Here is a 21373-nt window from a genome sequence, read left to right on the forward strand (position 1 = left end):
CGATACCACATTTTCTAAAGTTCTCGTACTCGTTAAAAGTCCCCCGATACCAGGGATCGATACCACGGTCTGAGAAATGTCTATGTTTGAGCGGCGTGTAAGGAGTTTACAACAAACTGGAAAACTAGTCCCTCATTTTTTTGTTAAATTATATGACTAAAGCTGTTACCTGTAAATTTAAATCATGTTTTTTATGAAGTACTCGGTATCGGTATCGGCAAATACTGAAATGCAAGTACTCGTACTCGTACTCCAAAAAAGTGGTATCGGTGCATCCCTAAATATAAGGATTTATCAGTTGTTTAGAGATTGTTAATACGCTAGCATAAACGTTAGCATATAGCATTAACTAGCACTAACTCGGCAGTCACAACTTTGTTTTTAGCTTGTAACAACATTGTACTTAATTTAATGTGTAATTGAATGTTGTGGGCGTACATCTCGACTATAACGTCACAGTCGGTGTTATGTTGAGATTGGCCTGTTTTCCAGCGATCTTTTGCATGGTTTACATAAGAAGGAAACAGTCGTGTCTGAGGCTCACAATATGTCATTAAAATGTACAGTACAGAACTCTTATTATTTATATATGCCTAGGTAAATACAGTTTACATTCTATGGCACCTTTCAATTGCATTTTATTAAATAATCAGTTTCTTAATTTTATTGTTAACAACCCAAGGCCGCATTAGACACTAAGGTGTGTATACTGTATATGGTATTATGCACCAGAGGATCATTATGCTTCAAAACCAGTGTCCTTTTTAACATGATTTTACTTTCTAACTGGTCTTACCTTGACAATGACAAGGCCCACCATGCTTATCAGAATAAATGATGATGGTGACGGGACAGTCTGACCTTCATCCTCAAATGATTAGTGCTTGTGTGAAAAGGCACAAGGGGACCATTACTGTCAGGCTGGTCATGATCTAGAATAATCTATTTGTTTTTATTTCAGCATCTCAGCACTTACCGAGACGGACTCTAAAATAGCCTCAAACATATAGTCGTAAAATGTGATTGCAATGATATTTGTCACTTCCGTCATGCTTTGAGATCTGTGTTGTCATGTTTGAAACAGTGAAGGGGACATGCTGTTTGCTGCAATGAATGCTAAAGGGACCTCACGAGTTTATCTGTGCCGTTTCAGCCAAGATCCGGGCATGTGCAGATGGAGGGGCCAATCAGCTGTACCGGTTTACAGAGGGTCGTAATGAGAGGTGAGAACCTTTATTTTTGGTGTCCTCTTACTGTTGACACTCAAATGTCACGGTTCTGCCATCATTTCGTACACTATAGCTCATTCTCAGATATGCACAACTTTTTGGAGACCACAAGAGCATCCTGTGTGCCAGAGCGCTTTCGGAGGATTTGATTCTTAATCCATCACCTTTTGTCTGTGCTTGACAGGCGAGATTCATCTCCAGGCCTCTAAATTGGGTATTTCTCTCGCCTCCTGAGCTGTTTTCAAATGCCGTTTTTTGTTTGGTCCCTTTTTGGTTCCACCACCAAATAACATTCAGACTGTGCAAGCACTGAATCTGATTGATGGGACAAGCACACACTGGTGCATATGTTTATAAAAGAAATAATTCAATATATTTTGAATATGAATATATTTATTAACCCTCATATTATTTATACCTATATCATTTTCATCAGCATAACACAAAGGAGGATGTTTAATGTTTTTTTTATATAGATGGCTGAGTAAGAGTGCCATATTACAGTAGCTACAGTGGAGATTGTTTCACTTTGTTTTGATTAAATCCTAGTTATTTATATCTGCCTAGATCCTAATATCCTTAAAGGTCTATTAGGTTTATATTTAATAAGCATGTCTGTAATGTATGTAATTTTTAGGCCGTTGAGTGATTAGTGCTTTAAAATCAATCCTAAATGTGGAAGCTGGTTTAATGACCCAACAACTGGTGTGATGTATTGAGTTTTATTGGTTCTGGTCAGAATATGAGCTGTACTGTAGCTTTCTAATGGATGTTTTGGGAAGGGCACTGAGGATTCAGTCGCAGTTTTTTATCTTGACTGGTTATGAAAGTTCAATTTGTGCTTTATTTTTAAGATTATAGTAGCTATAGCTAGTCATAGGTTTGAAATTACGAGAGATTGAGTAAATGAATGAAGGTGAACACATAGCACATCATCAATAGGTGATCTGTTCCTTTAAAACGTCTGAATTCTTTCACATGTAGAGGCACGGTAACATAAAGGTGACCTCAAAACTAACAAACTTGGATTAGAAGTCGCAAAACTCCTAAAAAAAAACTCTTAAATAGCAGCAATCTATTAAAATGAGGTTTTGTGCATTTATATCGGATTGTGGAAATAAAAACAAAAAATAGATGCGTTTAAGCCGCATACATCGACTGGACGTATTTCTCCAAGCAGCTGGTTTATTGTAATGGCAGGCATATATGAAAAAGTAAGAACGCATTCGTAAGAAGCTAATGATCCATTCAGCGCACTGCCAGCAGAGTACGTTTCAAGTGAAAAGCTCAGAAGCTTGCTTTTAGCTTATCAGCTTACAGCAGCACGACCAGGCACCTCAAAGGACGCTCCGAGAAATAAACAATATGTTTTGAATGCACATATGCAAGCTTTCCATGTCACATCCATCAATTCTCTTGTAGCTGTCAGTGCTTTACTTTGTATGCTTTTGTTGTCATCTCTAGATTTTACTCCGAGTCGCTAGGACACATTATATAGGAGCTTTCATAAGACACTTAGCCATATGCCCCGTCACTAAGGAATCTATAATCAAAATGCATTATGTCTGAGTAGCAAATGCAGCCAATTTTGATCTATCCTAAGATATTTTTAAACTGCAATTTGTAACCTTTGTGGTACATAATTTTTTTTGTGGGTTTGTACCTTTTGCATATTGTTAACATGTACTGATACACACTTACACACCAAAGGAAATGTAAAATTGTGAATCGGACAATAGGTGCTCTTTAAAGACGCCCTGTGATCAAAATCAAGTTTTTCTTGTTGTTAATATGTCTATGTGGTGTTTTTATAATACTTTAAGACAAACCATTTCAAAATTCATCATTCAACACCATTGCTGAGTATTTTCTCACAAGCATGCAACCAATCACGTTAACACAGTTGAACAAGTGTAACAAGTATTCTGAGCCATAGACAAGGACATAGGTATCATGTATGCCACATAGACATATATGTGTTTGAAACTGACGAATGCTACATCTATGTACATATGGTCTGAGATGGGGTTATGAGTAGAGGCGGGGACTAATTAGCATAGTTCCTCGTATACTAAATAAGGCAAGGGTGTACACAGCAGTCCCTCCAGAAAAACGTGATTATTCGATTGCATGATTTAATGCATAATCAGCCAAAGTCTGCATATTTATGCGGGGGATACATTTTTTCAAATACGCCGCACTTTTGCAGCATAAATTGCAGATTTTTGTGCGCAAAATATGCGGGGCTTGCATGATTTCATAATCCCCGCATTTTCGGAATAAAAATCACATATATCTTAGCAGAAAGTTGAAAAATTTTGCATTTACCTCACACAAGCGCAGCCATGTCCCCTGTTGCCATGGGAACGTTATGAAGTGACGTGATTATGTGACGTGAACATCATTGAAAAGCTGAAAATAGCTTTTGCAAGTTCCCGCAGTTTTTGCAAGTTCCCTCAATTTCATTGCATAAAATTGCATAAATATCCCGCATATTCCATCACATTTTTTAAGAAAACGTGCCGCAAGGTCAAGGATTTTTGCCCGCAACAATCACAAAAAAACTCTTTCAGCTTTTTTCTGGAAGGACTGTCTAAGAAAGGATGTGTTAATTTTTTACACATTGTTTTGTGTTATGAAATGTCTTGTCCTTCACCAGTGTTGGGGGTAACGCATTACAAGTAACGTGCATTACGTAATAATATTACTTTTCTGAAGTAACGAGTAAAGTAACGCATTACTTTATAAATGTACTCAGTAATATTTGAGTTACTTTTAAAAAAAAGTAATGCGAGTTACTTTTCAGTTTAATTAATTCAATTTAAAAATAAAATAATGTACAGAATTAAACTGAACATTTTAACGTAGAATTACACACTCTGTGCACATGAGCGGGTACAGTTTGAGTCAGAAACGGAGATGGAAGTCCAGAGCTTGACATTTTTGCGATCATAAAAACACCTGCAAGGCCTGAAAGAGATCAAGCCCCAGTAAGAAAAAGTAACGCAAAAGTAACATAAGCATTACTATCCATGAAAAGTAACTAAGTAACGCAATTAGTTACTTTTTTGGGGAGTAACTTAATATTGTAATGCATTACTTTTAAAAGTAACTTTCCCAAACACTGTCCTTCACTAGACACAAAATATGTTTTAAAACCGTTTTAAGATTGTAGAGTTACATTCAAGTTATTTTAAGGCATGAAGAAATCATCACAGGAAAAAACTGTTTTGATGCTCAAAGATGAGCTTTAAAGGGATAGTTCACCCAAAAATGAAAATTCATTTACTCTAAACCTGTATGAGTTTCTTTATTTTGTTGAATTCAAAAGAAGATATTTAGAAGGTAATAGGATTACGGAATGCAGCTACCAGGCAGCATATTTAATATTTCTTACATTTCAGTGTCAAACTATTTATACTTCCAAATCAGTCTACACATGATATCATCTCTATTGTCTTGTACTTTTGCAAGCAGCAGTTGATTTGTTTTGACCGAAGTGTGCATTTCCCACAAGACCTTTTGGTGAAGAACCGGAACTCCGTCTGGCAGACCTCTGGCCTTGCCTAATTACATACATCCACAGTGATAACTCATTTTTAATCTCTCTGCACAAACAGAAGCAGACAGGACAGGAAATCTTCAGAGGAGCTTGCGCACAGATCAAGACATATCTTGTTATTATCTCACAGTGCCTTAAATGTAATTACTGCATTGACCTTTACTGTTACTCTTTGATTAGTTTAGAAAGCTCAGCTTTATATGAACGGAAGCATGGAGCACGATATTGCTCAGAGCTTGAGAAACGTGGCCAACTGTCCAACCCATTGCAGATGGTCTGTTATTACGGAGCAGTTTTCTGCATCTAAACTATCTGGATTGGGCGATCAAGCGATCTTCAGATGTTCAAATGCCTTGTTAACTGTTAAATTGTTATATAAACAGTTTTTTTCATTTTAAACCCTTGTTTTGCTGTTTCAGTATGGAATGTTTTTTTGGTCTTTTTTAAATTAATTAATTAAATTATAAAATAATTAATTAAATTATAAAATAAAAATAAAATTGCAAAATATGTCCCAAATTTGAAAATTAAATGCTAAAATAAAAATTAAAACATTATTTCATTTTCATTTTTAACGTGATGAAGCATCATTCCGGCCAAATTAAAAAATAAAATTAAATTGATGATTTGACATTTCATTTTCAATATAATCTTGAGTCAAGACTGACAATATTAAAATAAAAAGTCAAGCTTGAAAAGGAATCTGTAAAAACATTTTTAAAAGGGTTTTTATTCATGCCCAAGCAATAATAGGGACAAAATTAAAATGTAAAGTTCAGTTTTAATTTTATGTTCTGTTTAAATTATTTGTTTTCATTTTCTTTTTCGTTTTCATTTTCATTTTCAACTTGTATGCAAATTCAATGTTAATCAATGGGTGGCGTTTACTTGCTTAAAAAAAAGGGGATTGGCTGAAGCAGCGTTGCCAACTCAGCGACTGTGTTGCTAAAATAGCGACTTTATTACTACATCTAGCGACTTTTAGGCCCATTTAGACAAACTTAGCGAATGTTTGGATGAATGTTAGCTTCACATCTGTACAGATAGGCTACTGTACGCTTGTACTGGCCCACGAGTGCCGGGTGGCGCTGTCCCGGTGAAATGTGCGTCTGGTGTCTCTGTGCATGGAGCTGGGCAGTGTAGGAGCTGACGCGTGGATGGGATTCGCGTACATTGTTTACATTTCAAAGGAGGAACAAACAATAAAAAGTGTCTGGTCCGCTGTTATATATGTGCGTATTTTCACACATCTGGTCCGGTGAGGCGTCAGTTTAACGAGCTGATACACCGACCAGTCACTTACTTTTAAATGAACATTATCTGTTTATTTAGCCTATGTGTTGTCTGTACAAGTATCAGAACTTGCGTCCTCTGTGAAATGCGAGTCTCTCGGAGTCTTCTGTGTACACTGCACTGGACACAACATACAGTTCTTCTGACCATAGCTGAAGCGTGGAAGACGAGCTACGCACATAAGGGCTGTGACGATATCACAGTAATACTGCATCACTGCTGTAATAAGATCCCAGCTGCGGTGATGTCACGGCCGCAACCTTATAAAGCACGTCATGCCCAAGTGCTCTGATTTCTTGAACTGTACCAACTCACTCCCTGGTTTTAAACCCCTGCGCGAATAACAACATCTCTGCAAGAAAATGTCAGAGCCATGCCCATGAAATTTCATGTGCAAGGAGTCCGAGCCACGCGCATATTAAGCTTTCTCATTCAAGGAGAAGCACTGTGCTGGTGATGATAATGACAGCATAATAATAATTTAAAACTATAATGGGCAAACATGACAACTATCGTTATGAAGGCAGGAGCGCGTAGCCTATACTGACAGCACAACTCGTTATTTGGTTGAATGCTGTGCTTATATCTGGAGCTACTGTAAGCGAATTTCTGAAAGCAATGATTGGAGTATCCATAAGTTTTGCGCAGTTATTTACGTAATGATGCAATTGTCGATTTCGTTTTGTATCCACTTTGAGAAAATCTAATTAAACATACTAACAATAATAACATTAAATAATATTTATTTTCGATATCTTTTGAGTTTAATATAAATTATGGAACAGTTTTTGTCATTGTTTGTAACCCATTTTTTGTACAATAAATTATTAAGAGTTTCAACATGTTTGGAGAAGTGTGTTTCTATTCACGGAGAGTTTACCGAAAATGAATGTCTAAAGAAATAGGAATCAGGTTTTGCACAACTCATCAGAAACAATCTTAAACTCTGCATGTTCTTTCTGCAGGTTTTCAGGTTGTTATTCTATGAAATGTATTGTATAAAATGGGTTATAAACGATGACATAAAAGGTCTGTAAATCATTGTATATTCAAAAGATATAAAAAACAGAAGTTAACATATAGAAATAAATATTATTTCACATTGTTATTGCTAATATAATTTGTTGTTTTAATAATATGGGGTGGGTTGTTGTGCTAACAGTCTAACCGCGTGATTCTGTTGCTTCTTCACCACGGTAAAATAAAATCCCGTACGGTCACAGCCCTACTCACAAATCAGCGTTACAAATGAGGACCACTTACAAATACCACAAAGGCTGAAGGTCTGCTCTGCCAGTGTGCCCGCTGCAAAAGTAAGTGACTGGTCACTCATGTCCATTTTCATGAAATGCATACAAATAACACGCAGTGTGATTATAGTGCTATATATACGCCAATTTTGCGAGCATATGATACTCCAGTCCTTAACGGATTTTGGCATAATTATGTATTGCACGATAATCACACTATGCTATGTGTGTATGCATTTGATGAGAATGGCTGACGCCTCACCGGATCAGATGTGTGAAAATACGCACATATATAACAGCGGAACAGCCACTTTTTATTGTTTGTTCCTCCTTTCAAATGTAAACAATGAACGCGAAACTCATCCACGCGTCAGCTCCTACACTGCCCAGCTTCATGCACAGAGACACCAGACGCACATTTCACCGGGACAGCGCCACCCGGCACTCGTTGGCCAGTACAAGCGACACACCCTATCTGTACAGATGTGAAGCTAAGATTCATCCAAACATTCGCTAAGTTTGTCTAAATGGGCCTAAAAGTCGCTAGATGTAGCAATAAAGTCCCTATTTTAGCAACACAGTCGCTGAGTTGGCAACGCAGCGTTAGCCAATCCCCTTTTTTGAGCAAGTAAATAAACGCCACCCACTGATTAACATTAAATTTGCATACAAGTTGAAAATGAAAATGAAAACGAAAAAGAAAATGCAAACAAATAATTTAAAGAGAACATAAAATTAAAACTGAACTTTACATTTTAATTTTGTCCCAATTATTGCTTGGGTATGAATAAAAACCCTTTTAAAAATGTTTTTACAGATTCCTTTTCAAGCTTGACTTTTTATTTTAATATTGTCAGTCTTGACTCAAGATTATATTGAAAATGAAATGTCAAATCATCAATTTAATTTTCTTTTTTAATTTGGCCGGAATGATGCTTCATCACATTAAAAATGAAAATGAAATAATTTAATATAATGTTTTAATTTTTATTTTAGCATTTATTTTCAAATTTGGGACATATTTTGCGATTTTATTTTTTATTTTATAATTTAATTAATTATTTTATAATTTAATTAATTAATTTAAAAAAGACCAAAAAAACCTTCCATATTTCAGTGGCTTAAAGGTTATTAACGTTAAGGTTCATTAAAAGGTTACAAGATGCCTTTTAATTTAATAACATAAATTTAAAGCTGTAAAATGTCTTTAATTTATATAAAAACCCTTTTTGTTGTTTTATGTCATACCACCACAACTTTGTTTTCAAAATTGGTGGAGACAAAGACCCCGTTCCCCTTTCAGGTCCATCTATTGGCTACTTCACTGCGATTTTCAACTCCAACTCTAATAACATCCTTTCCCAGACTGTGCCGATACACGGGAATCATTCGGGGAAAGACACTTTACCATAAAGTGATGAGGACATGTCCCACCTGTCCCACCCGCAAATTATGCTTATGCATACCACCATGTATTATATGGTCCTTTAGTCAATGTTTCTGTAACTCAAGGCTACTTGCATCCCAAAAATTTTAACTTTGTACACGTCTCGGGTTACATATGTAAACCTTCAGGGAACAAAACGCTGAATCTCCCTTTGGCATAGATTCGACAGTGTTGTAGTACTCGAGACTCGGTCTTGGACTCGGTCTCAAGACCATATTTTAATGGTCTTGGTCTTGTCATGGAGTCGTGAGCATTTTGACTCGGTCTCGACTGGTACTCAAATACATTTGGAATACATTTGGACTTATTCTCGAGTCCACACGAGTCCCTTTTAAGATATATATTAGGCAAGGCAAGGCAAGGCAAGTTTATTTGTATAGCACATTTCATACACAGAGGTCATTCAAAGTGCTTTACACAGAAATGAGAAAACAATATATAAAAAAGAAAATGTAAAAATAAGAGATACACGATAAAATCACAATAAAAACAAAGATATATGAGAATTTAAAATAACAATTAAAGAAGATAAATGTGATTTTAATAAAAACAATTAAAAATGTTAAAAAGAATAAAACAGGAGTAAAAGTGACTTGAGTTAAAGATAATTCACTTCAAAATGAAAAACCCTGCCACCATCCACCCATCCCCACGCTGCTCCAAACCTGCACACCCCCCCCCCCCCTCCGACGAACACAAAAGAAGATACCCTGAGAAATGATGGCAAACACACAGCAGCAAGCAATCATAGACCTCCATAGTAGGAAAAAAATATTTTGTAAGTATTTGGATAAATGACTAAGAAAATATTTTGTTAAATGATGGTAAGAAGTTCCATCATTTTTTTTTTTATTCCCACCATGGAAGCCCATATTACTGTTTTATTAAACTGATGTAAGATTGACAAGAACAGTGATTGGTGATTTTTTGCACGCATCAGACTGGCGCGAGGTCAGAAGGTCAGACTTGAGTAGGGTTGGGAATCGTTAGAAATTTTCCGGTTCCGATTCCGGTTCTGCCTAACGATTCCGGTTCTGATTCCGGTTCCATATAATAAAAAATAATGCACTACATTACTTAAACAATTCAATTTGTGTTTATTAATTACTGATAAAATATTTTAAAACAATTCAATTTGTGTTTATTAATTACTGATAAAATATTTTAAATGTAAAATGATTAATATTTTCACTTTTTCAGTCACTAGGCCTATATCATTTATTACTGTTGTAGTCCTCTTAAGATCCTACCTGTTGAAGTGAACATGATAGCAGCAGTAGTTCTCAAACATATGATTTGAGATTTATATGCTGGAGCAAGTGTTTTGTCATATATCCTGAAAAGGCTGCTGTACAAGTAATTATTTTTGTATGTGCATGCATATAGGCTTATATATAATGCATAGCCTACATATATTTTGAAATATAAAAATGTAAATGAGGATCAGATATACGTTTCTTAACAAACATGCGTGTTCATATGCGCTGACTTCTTTTCGCCAGAGGCTGCTCGTCACAACATCAAGCAATGCTTAGGTTACTTAGCAACGACAGACGCTTTGGAGCGTCCACGCGCTTTGGAGAAAAGTGGCGCGATCACGTTTTCCGCGTGGTTTTAGATGTGAAATGTGAAGCAATTGAGCATAATGTGCATGGCCATTTCGGTGGGTGATGCTCGAGCCACGGAGCGACCACGGGATCGGCACGGCTATGTGCGTGTTTATTTTATCACTTTCATCCGTGAAACAACACACGGTTCAAGTGAGGAACCTTTTTGGGGTTATAATGTCTGCACAGTGCTGAAAACGCATGTTGCTATACTGGTAGTGCAGATTGATACTTTTTTGCAACCTTGACCAAGAATATCTTACCTCATTGTTCCGTCCCCAAGCCAGCGGGTCATCACTGATATCGGTTTATAGCGCATTAACTCTTGAGTCTTATGTCCGTTTGCTTTCACGCGAACTTGAAGACATCTCGCTGGGTGAGACTGTACTTTATATTTTTCATAGTTTGTGAAGTGCACGGCATCGCGGGTCGCACTGTACCATCAACAGCCCCTAACTTTTGACTTTTAGACATGTTTAACACGAAGTATACAAAGCTTACCTCAGCAGCCCGAGTGTTTTCTGTGGTAAGCTACGTTAATTTGGTTGCGCGAGTGACTAACAGCGGCTCAACGTAATTAATATTCATGAGGTAAGAGACATAAGCGCTTTGCACGTGCCTCGCATCAGAACCGCTTTTAGAACCGAAACTTAAGAATTACGTGCGGTTCCGGTTCCTTTTAAAAAACGGAACCGGTTCTGAATAAGAACCGGTTATCGGTTCCCAACCCTAGACCTGAGGAGGTTTTTGCACTGCCATGACTTTTACCTCATGGCAGGGCAATAAAACGCACCCGTCCAGTGAGATTTAAGCATAAGATAAGCCGCTGTTACCCAAAATGATAAAACGGTGGCGCTAAAGCACAGAGTGGCACTACACATAATTCCAGCAGTAAACGAGTCAGCACAGTATTGTAAATTTAGTCTACATATATTTCTGTATTATTTATATTTTATTCTTGATTTATATCTTAGAAGAGAAATTATTATGTGGTTGGTGATAATCATTTACACAATACCATAATAACATTTATTTATTTATTTATTTATTTAAATTTTCAAATATACAGTATTGTGCAAAAGTCTTATGTGGACTCGGTCTTGACTCGGACTCAACCTTCTCTGGTCTTGGTCTTGACTCGCTCGGACTCAACCCTCTCTGGACTCAGTCTTGACTCGGACTCAACCCTCTCTGGACTCAGTCTTGACTCGGACTCAACCCTCTCTGGACTCAGTCTTGACTCGGACTCAACCCTCTCTGGACTCAGTCTTGACTCGGACTCAACCCTCTCTGGACTCGGTCTTGACTCGGCCTCAAATGAGCTGGTCTCGAATACAACACTGAGATTCGATTCGGTAAAGTGGGGTTCCTTTTCACCTTATTTATGCTCTCTGGTTTACGCCTATGACGTCACGCCCAACCATGGGTCGAATTTTATACACATACTAAGACAACGTCATTAGGGATGCACCGAATCCAGGATTTGGATTCGGCCGAATACTGGGCTTTTTGACGGGGTTCGGGTTCGGCCAAATCCTAGATTTTTTTTCCAACGAACCCTAGGCTTGCACTACGCTGGTTGACGTCACGCGGCCGTTGATTACACACATCGGGTGCTGACGTGGAGATAAGCTTTTTCTTTCGGTGAGCCTTAAGGGCGGTTCACATTTCGCGGACGCGAGCGTGTCGCACCGCATCGCTTTCATTATGCATAGGCTTATGGTAATTGTCAAAATAGTTTTTCCCACTTGTCATCCTGGCATAATGTTGCCTATCCTTTTTTTACAGTAAAAATTTAATAAAATGAAAAATACTCTGCTGTGGATGTTGTTTACTTCATTAATGTGTTATACTGTGTTAATGGAATAAGGATGCGAATAGGATTCGGTATTCGGTTTTGGATTCGTTGGAAAAAATTTGGATTCGTTGCATCCTTAACCTTCATGCCATAGGCGTTCCGCATAGCGTCAGCTCTCTAACACAGCTTTAAAACCCCCTCAACATTACAATTTTTCTCTGAAGAAACTATGGCTGGGTCCGAAAACACGAAATTGCTGCCTTCTGCGGCAGCTTTCCAAGGCAGGAAGGCACCAAGGCATGTCCGAATCCAATGTTAGGTTTACTTGTCCCACAATTCTATGCATGTGCAGGAATGTGATTGGTCGAGTTTGAAAAAATAAAATGGCGACCAAGAAAGCGGCTGGAGCACAAATTTAGTGTAAATAAATGTATATTTTCACTTGTTACACCTTTTAATTGCATTTCTAGCGAGAAATTAGTATTGTAGCTTTCAAATATGTGATTAGTCATCACAAAGGCGCTTTCAGTTTATATTTAAAACACGCTGCCTTTGAAATGTGTTCGAAAGCATTTTTCTTAGCTGCCTTCATGCCTCCGAAGTCATTGCCTCATGAGGCAGAGAGGCAACAAGTCGGCTGCCTTAAGTTTTCTGACGCAGCCTATGATTAATTTTACCACAGATAAAATGTGCAACAATTCTTAAGATAAACAGAAACAAAAGGGTTAATATGTGCCACACAAATCTGTTGTCAATCCAATAAAGCAAGTTGGACTGAAATGGGGCTGGGCAGTATAGAGTTATAGTAATACATCGCTTTTATTGATAATACTGTCTATATTAATATAGTCTGTTATGACCCTCCTTCATGGTATCAGAAGCTCTGCCAGAAATCTAAACCGAGATCAGACGTAAGCTTGCATGCTGTGCAGATGTATATTTTCAAAGAGTGAGAAACCCCCATCTCTGAATTAATTTTTCATCATACACTATGTTCAATAAAGGTGAATGTGACATCTCGAATGAGGCTTTGACTTGCATGTAAAACTTTTATACCACTTTGCAGATAATACTGTCTGAGATATTTATTGTATTTGCCATTCATCACAAAATTACAGAGATTTTGGTTAATACCGCCCATCTTTGTACTAAAATGATAAAGGTTTTATTCCTACGCTACTTATTTCTAATTCAGCAATTTTATTGAATGCTGAGATGCAGATGTTACACACAACAATGTGTATTGCAACAATTTATTGATTTCTTAATCTTATAGTAGGTGGATGCCAGATGAATGGTATTTTCCTCTTGTTTTCAAGAACAATATATTTTTCCTTCTTATGTTGTACTGTGACTGTGCCTTTCAGGTTGCATTGTGGGTAATCATGTGTTCATGTGCTTATTTTGACATCACTGCCGTGACAATTTCTAAACAACCTGGATTTGCAGTTCAGTGAGTGCATCTATTATAAGGCTTATAGCTAAACCTCTTTTGTATCCTCTTTGACAGATTTACAAATTAGACTTTGTAAGCAATAGATGCACAGCAATGTGCTGTTGTTTAGCTTAGTAGATGTTGTGCAGTTGTTTCGAAGCACTTGTGTGACCTTTGCTGATTATGAAGGAGTCGAAATGAACTCGAAGGCATAATCAAAAGCTCAGATGATCCACTCAGGAGGTTTCATGATTTCACCAGACTGTCTGTAATGAAGCAACAGCTGAAGAGGTCTCTTGATATTTAGAGTGGCGTGTAAAACCGCCAAACATAAAGCAGATGATCTGTTATTTAAATCCTGAGTGGGCTTATTGACGTACGAAGTAGTGTGAAATTTGCACACCATGAAACCAAGCCAATATGTGCTTCCCTGTTGATGAACAGTCACGCCATTATTTGCAAGGAAAGGTGGCACCAAATTAGAAGACCTTTGAGGGTTTGTATGTTGTTGTTTTCTTCAGAGCCTAATTTTAACCTATTCACTTTGACATCCTCATACATGTTGTTCAAGAAAAGGTAACAAGGACAAAACAAGACAGATAGGGTCAGTAACTGCAATCTCGCGAGTTTGTCTTGTCTCTTTGTGCTGTGACAAAGCGAATCAACCATCTGATGCGACAGGGCGTCTCGTCCCATGCTCGCCTGTTGCTGTCGGTCTTGACCTCTTTGAATTACTTCAATTCTTAATTCTAATTGTCTCCGCGCCGCTCCGAATTGAGTTCTTTTCCAACGAGGTAGAGTCGCTACATTACGATTAACTTTAAGTGACACTTTAATTTGAATGTAAAAGAGGTGTATTTTGCCTCCAATTTGAGCTCGGCAGTAGGAAGAGGCGTTTTGTGCTGATAAAATGTCAAAAGGAAAGGTTTCATTTAGCTTCACCTTAATGTGGCCACAGAACTGTCACCGCTGAGGGTTATTTATGGTTTCTTGTTTAACTGGGGTCTGTTGCAGAGCCCAGAACAAAAAAACTTTAAAACTGTTTGTAGCTTTGAATTGCTTTCCTCGCACATTGAATCCTGGATCAAAGCCAGTGAGATGTTTCGGGATGGTGCGCCATTTCACTGCTACTTTCTGTCTTGTGATCTGTGGATATTAATAAGAGCATAGAGTCAATAGTACATATATTTATTTATTTATTTATTCTTAAAGCAATAATTCAGTGAGAAATGAAAATTACCCCATGATTTACATTCAAGCTATCTGAGATATCATCATCTTTCAGATTTTAGTAAATGTCCTGGATGCCTGACAGTTTCAGGCTTCTTAACGGTAGAAAACAGGGTCATAAATCATGGGGTCATTTTCATTTTTCGCTAAACTATCGCTTTAATGCCATTTCATGGCTATATTCAGGGTGAGAACCAGTTAATCCAACATATATTAATCCATATAAGTTGATCTACACACAATTTGATATTTCTAAAGCCCTTTTCACACAGACATTACGGAAAATACACGGAAAATGTACATTGGATTTTTCTGGGATCGTTTGATTTTTTTGTTCATTCACACTGCCAATTATTTGCCGGAATCTGCAAGGTACCGGAAAGACACGTGACCTGTTTAAAGTCCTGCACTTTCTTCTACGCAGTGTCTTATGTTTGCATATTATTTATTATTTCTCTCTCCAGAAACCACTCGTGTGCATTTTTGTTTATGATAAGACTATAAAGGAGCGTGTGACGTGTCGTTCTATGCTGGTGAATGATCTCAGATATTTGAGGAGCTCCCTGATCTCTGCTTTAATCCAGTTTTCAGACATTTCTCATCGTGATTGTTAATATGCATTTAAAACCCCCGTTTTGAGGAGCTGAACTATATATCTTGTTGGGATGACGCGCGGGCATTTTTGTTTATTATAAGCTCATATGAGCATTTGACGCTATATTCTTTTATGCTGCTGAATGATCACCGCTTCAGCGTGGTAAGTGATGAGCTAACTTACCTGATATCTGCTTCAGTTTAGTTTGCTGACATTTCTCGGCATGAATATTGATCTGCATGTAAATCCCTCATTTTAAAGAGTTGAACCAACTTTATGTTGCCATGAGACGCACGTCCTCACTACGGCACGCCCAGCGTTGTTTATGCGTCTCATTTATTATTCCCTGATACTTTAGTCTAGTTTGCGACATTTCTCGTCGTGAATGTTGATGTGCATGTAAATCTCTCGTTTTACAGAGCTGAACCATAACTTTTGTTGTGATGACGCGCACGTCCTCACTTCATCACGCCCATTACACACTGTCAGAAAAAAGGTACCAAACTGTACCTTTTTTGTCGATGGGGTGGTACCCCAAGGTACCGTTTTGTACCTTTACAGGTATATAAACATAATACAATGTTGTACCTTTTGAGGTACATGACTGTTCTTAAGGATCTATTGTGTACCTTTAAAGGTACAGTTAACTGTTTTGTACCCCTAAAATGTAACTGGTACAATTTTTTTCCTTAAGGTACACAATTGGTCCTTAGGGTATAATATTGTACCCCATAAGGTACAAAATTTCAATTTGTTGTATACCCATAAAGGTACAAAAAGGTACATTTTAGGGTACCACCCCAGCGACAGAAAAAGGAACAACTTTGTACGTTTTTTCTGACAGTGCAGCTTTGTTTCCGCTTCTTGTTCACACAGATGGTTTTCCATGTATCTTACTAGTTTCTCTTTCCGGCAACGATCCCAGAAACTTTACGGGATGTGTTTGCGTTCACACAGAAGCTTGTCTGGCAAGTTTGTGTCCACTCCTGCGGATATTCTCTCAAGCTTGTGAAAAATGTGCACAAATGCTCAGACTATATTCGTTTCAGGTTAACATCCAGAATAACAGACATTAAACATGATTGCGTTTGTCGGAGCCAATGGTGTAGTGGGCAGCGCTCCGATATGTGTTTATAATTTCCTGTCCTCTCCTAAAAACTCACTGTTAAATAAAAAAACAGTTAAATAAAAAAAACAGTTAACAGTTTATTTTATAAAAAAAGTTTAAAAATTAAATAAGCCAAAGCACAGTATTAAATTCATTTAACTCGTTACATAAATAAACACATTGAACTTAGAAAACAGGCTAGATATAATTTAAACAAATTAAAAACAAAACTAAATAAATAAAATGCCTTAAGAAAATCTCACATATTTCACATTCACAGTTATGTGGCTTGCTATTGCAGGCTATTGCAAAAAGAAAATAAATAATAAGAAGAAAATAACACAGCCTACTTGACAAACAAATCAATTTGATCACTGAGCCTTGCAGACTTTATATTACTATCAAGATAAAGTATATTGCTGACTGAGTGCTGTCCTAGACTTGTGTGTCTTTCTTCCAAGATCCGCCCACACACACTGAATGCCCTCTCAGACAGCAGACTAGACGTGAGGATGCTCAAAATAAACAGGAAAGGAAAGCGCTCTTTATTGAACTTCCACCACTGAAGCACATTTTCTGGATCTGGTTTGTCGGCAAGTTGCAGGCCCTGTGGGTCTCCCGCAAAATTTTCCAACGCCCACTCCCACCCACGGCAAAGGGAAAACCGTCTGCACCCGTGAGACCCAACGCAAATCCTGCGGGAGCAGCCGGTTTTCCCTTTCCCTTCGAAACAAACGTAAAAGCTTTGGTGTGCACGCCCCCTAACTTACAGTGCGCTACAAGGTATACAGTACATTTCATTACTGTGTTCCCTGGGATCAAGCCCATGACCTTTTGCACTGCTTACTCAATGCTCTACCAGTTAAGCTACAGGAACACTGCAGGAGCACGGTTCAAAAAAGTTTTTTAGTTGAAACACAGAAATGTAAAATAGAGCATCCAAACTACTTTTTTCTACAGTAAACATGCCTAATGGCCACATTTTGGAACACAAACAGTGTGAGATAAGTTACGTGGTGAAGATTAATACTCACAGTTGGGATTTTCAATAATGATAGTGATGCTTCGCTTAGCAAACGCCACTAATAACCGTAAAAAGTACAGAGATGCAATTTAAAATGAGAAAGTTTAGTATCACTGAACTGCACTTTTTCCCCGACCGGCTTCTAATCCAGTTATGTTTCAGCCACAAACCCAGCAGTGAGGTACAGATAGAGCCCTCGCTGTAATCCACCGCATTGTTAAAATATCACGCCGTCGCATTTCAGCGTCATGCACCACCCAGTGGAGCGTGAAATCATAACGTTGAGTCTTTATGCTTTAATGCCTGCCAATACCAAAGCTGCCTTTCTGCTCTGAAAGAATAAAAAGAAGCTTCAACATGATCTGCTTTTCTTAGATGAAACACTCGTCTGAGCGAGGAAAATCTTGTCATTTCTTTCATATGTAACGTAAATCTACGTGTAGCATTGGGTTTGGGGTGATGTACACAGCAACGCACAGTGTGCATCAATTCTTTATAGACCCCCTTGTGTCAAGGAGACCATATATGTGGCTTTTGTCGTAAAGGGGAACAGATAACACTGTGACTGACAGCCATTGAATGGTTCTGGTGAGGTCTTGTCACTAAAGTTTTCCATGGCTCGTATCAGAGGCCAACCTCCATATCAAATGAATTAAGAATCTGAAGGCTGCAAATTGTGATTATTTTTGATGTCTCTTTTTCTTACATGAAGTTTTCTCCCAGACTTCATAAGTGGAGATTTTGATTCAATCCGACCAGAGGTCAAAGATTTCTACAGAGAAATGGTAAGCTTACTTTGCAACTCTCTTTATTTCTTTGTCATTGCACATTCTTTCTCTTTCTTCTCTTCAGTTTTTACCCATCATAAATTAATTCAGTTTCTGCTGTTCCTGCTTAATATCTCCTCAGCTGGTGGGCTGCAGATCTGCTCTGATAGTCATGGACGGCAGGGAAAAACATTGCTGAAAGCAAATGATAAAATGCAACTAACCACATATTGTAGTCTTGCGTGGTTACGATAGCTGAAATAAATAGGCTTATAGACTTTGAAAAGAGAAAGCAGATGCTTCCATATGCTTATTTACTGCTATTTGGATCGCAATATTAGGGTGTTGCTTGACATAGAAAAAAAACTAAATACAGCCCAGACTGCATTACCGTATTTTTCAGACTATAAGTCGCTCCGGAGTATAAGTCGCATCAGTCAAATATAAGTCACACTGGACTATGCGTTGTGTTTATTTAGAAAATTATTTCACGCAAGTTATTCACCTAAACAATAGCACAGAACAGCAGGCTGAATAGGTGTCCGTACATGTGTAAAGGAACAGTATGTAAGAAATTTATATCAATTAATCATAAAATGGCCCTGATATGTCACTAGATATTAAAAAATCATTTTCATTTCAAATACTTATATCACTGACAACAGTGGTCTGGCCAGGATATTGTCATTTAAAAAGTGGAGTTGCAGCCCTCAACTGATGTTTATGTTGTCATTTTGTGTATTGGCCACCAGTTGTGTGATTGCAGTACCAGTTTTAGCCACAAGTTTTGTTATTGCAATACCAGTTTTGGCCACAATCCTACATACTGTTCCTTTAAGTAACATAAACTGTTATTAACATGATACACAATACCATACAGAACATACCTGGGAGGCTGAATAGTTTAAATTAACACGACAAGCCAAATCAAGTTCAAAAAGGCCCAAAGTCATTCCGCATCACTGAATCCATTGAATTACATAAATACAGGAGCAGCACAAAGCGGACTCTCGCGGCTCTAGATGGTAATGGTTTTTCTTGGTTCATATGAAATAATTTTGATGTATAAGTCGCACCTGACTATAAGTTCCAGTACGGGCCAAACTGTGAAAAAAGTGGAACTTATAGTCCAGAAAATACGGTAAATATACATTTATGTGCAGTGAGAATTAATGGATGGTTTTTACTGGCCATAATTTCATTTGCATATTAAATTATTTGTTGACAAAAAATGCCAACTTTTTTCCATTTAGCCCCATGCCATGTTATGTTAGGTCTTTGCAGATTAGTAATTTTAATAATTGTTTAGGTTTAAATTTGGGAACTTTCTTTTCACTTAAAGGGGACATATCATGAAAATCTGACTTTATCCATGTTTAAGTTCTGTAATTGGGTTCCCAGTGCTTCTATCAACTTAAAAAACATGAAAAGAACAACCATGTAACATAAATAGGTACATAACAAACCTGATTTTGCTCCTTATGTGACATAGAAGGGGGGTCTTTTTATAATAATACCACCCCTTAATCTAGACTATCTAACCACTATAATATCCACTGATGCAGAGAGGGCGAGAAACAATATTTGACAGCACAATTGAGTTTCAATATTCACAAAACACTGTTCAGAGGCCTCATTTATAAAACTGTGCATAGATCCTTACTAAAAGTCTGCGTACGCACAAAAGCCAAAAATAGCGTACGCACACCAGCAAGCAATGTTCCTATTATAAATCACAGATCACCTGAAATTGTGCGCACGTGAATCTGCCTCATATCCCGCCCTATACACACCCATTTCTAACCATAAATAGTCAATGCAAATCACTTTTTGAATGCCAATCCTCATATTAATGAGACTGGCATCCAATTGTTAGTTCGTAAGCTAAATGCGCCCAGCCAATAAACGCAAGCTATTGTCCTAATCAAAGTGTTTTTAAATTTAAAGTTTTTCTTTATAGATCACAACCTTTGCGTGGGAAGTGGCGTACGGACGTTTTTAGCCCTGTTTTGTGCGTATGCATGCTTTATAAAGGCCCCTCGTGATCAGTCTTTGCATTTCATCAGCTCATTTGCATTTACAGGGACACTCAAAAACCGCACATTTTTGCTCACACCTATAAGGTGGCAATTTTAACATGCTATATTAAATAATCTGTGGGGTATTTTAAGCTAAAACTTAACATACACTCTGGGGACAACAAAGACTTATTTTACATCTTAAAAAAGTCTCATAAAACGTCCCCTTAAAAATAATTTTTGTTCTGGGTTGAACCATTAATATTAATACATTAAAATCTTTGAAGATTTGTATGCAGTATGATGGGATGCACGAAAGCTGGCTCACCCTTTTTTCTGAGATTCATCCCAAAAAGCCACACAATTCTTTAAAAGTTTTGAAGTAGACTTCACATCACTGGTTTCTGGTCAGTCTTGACAGGTGTTATGTTTCTGGTAATCTCGAGGCTGAGCTTTGACATGATAGAAAAACAAAAGCCACCTGTGCCTTTGAGAAGAGTCTGCACGTTTCTCCTTGCAAGACTGTCATTTTTGGAAATTAGCACTCTTTGAGTCGGCTTGAATGAAAATCATAAGAAATGAGTACCAGAGATTATTAGCTTTGTTATAATCCTGCATACATGCATTTTATCTCATTCTTAAGCCGGTGTATGTGAGTTTGGGAAAACGGAGGTTTGACAGACCATGACGCCTGAATTTAAATGAGTGTGAAGAAGGAATAAAAACAAGGGTTATGCACTGTGGAGGATAAAGGAGAGATCAAGCCACAATAGGAACATGCTCCTGAGCTGACGTGCGGATGCGGGATTTTGTGGTACCTGCTGCGAGTGAGAAGTCACCTGCGACGGGCCGTGTATATGCAGTCATTCAGTGGAACTGAGAGCAGAAGATGCACAGTGTTCCCTTTGTCCTTCCCGACACTCAGTGAATTCCCCCTGCAAGAGATCTCGTTTACAAAGCACAATGTGCAATCAGACATAAAAAAAACACTTGTTTAAAGGCAAAGGCAT

General features: G+C 37.7%; 1 protein-coding gene across 1 annotated transcript in view; it reads left to right on the plus strand.

Annotated features, from left to right (window-relative positions):
• tpk1 (thiamin pyrophosphokinase 1) overlaps positions 1-21373 on the plus strand; it is an 83604-nt gene that overhangs the window by 20132 nt on the left and 42099 nt on the right. Inside the window, exons 4-5 of the mRNA XM_065258075.1 lie at positions 1154-1223; positions 18291-18363. Of these exons, the coding sequence (XP_065114147.1) occupies positions 1154-1223; positions 18291-18363 (143 nt within the window). The remainder of the gene's footprint in view (positions 1-1153; positions 1224-18290; positions 18364-21373) is intronic.

This window comes from Paramisgurnus dabryanus, chromosome 22, assembly GCF_030506205.2.
Source record: "Paramisgurnus dabryanus chromosome 22, PD_genome_1.1, whole genome shotgun sequence".
Classification (NCBI taxonomy): domain Eukaryota; kingdom Metazoa; phylum Chordata; class Actinopteri; order Cypriniformes; family Cobitidae; genus Paramisgurnus; species Paramisgurnus dabryanus.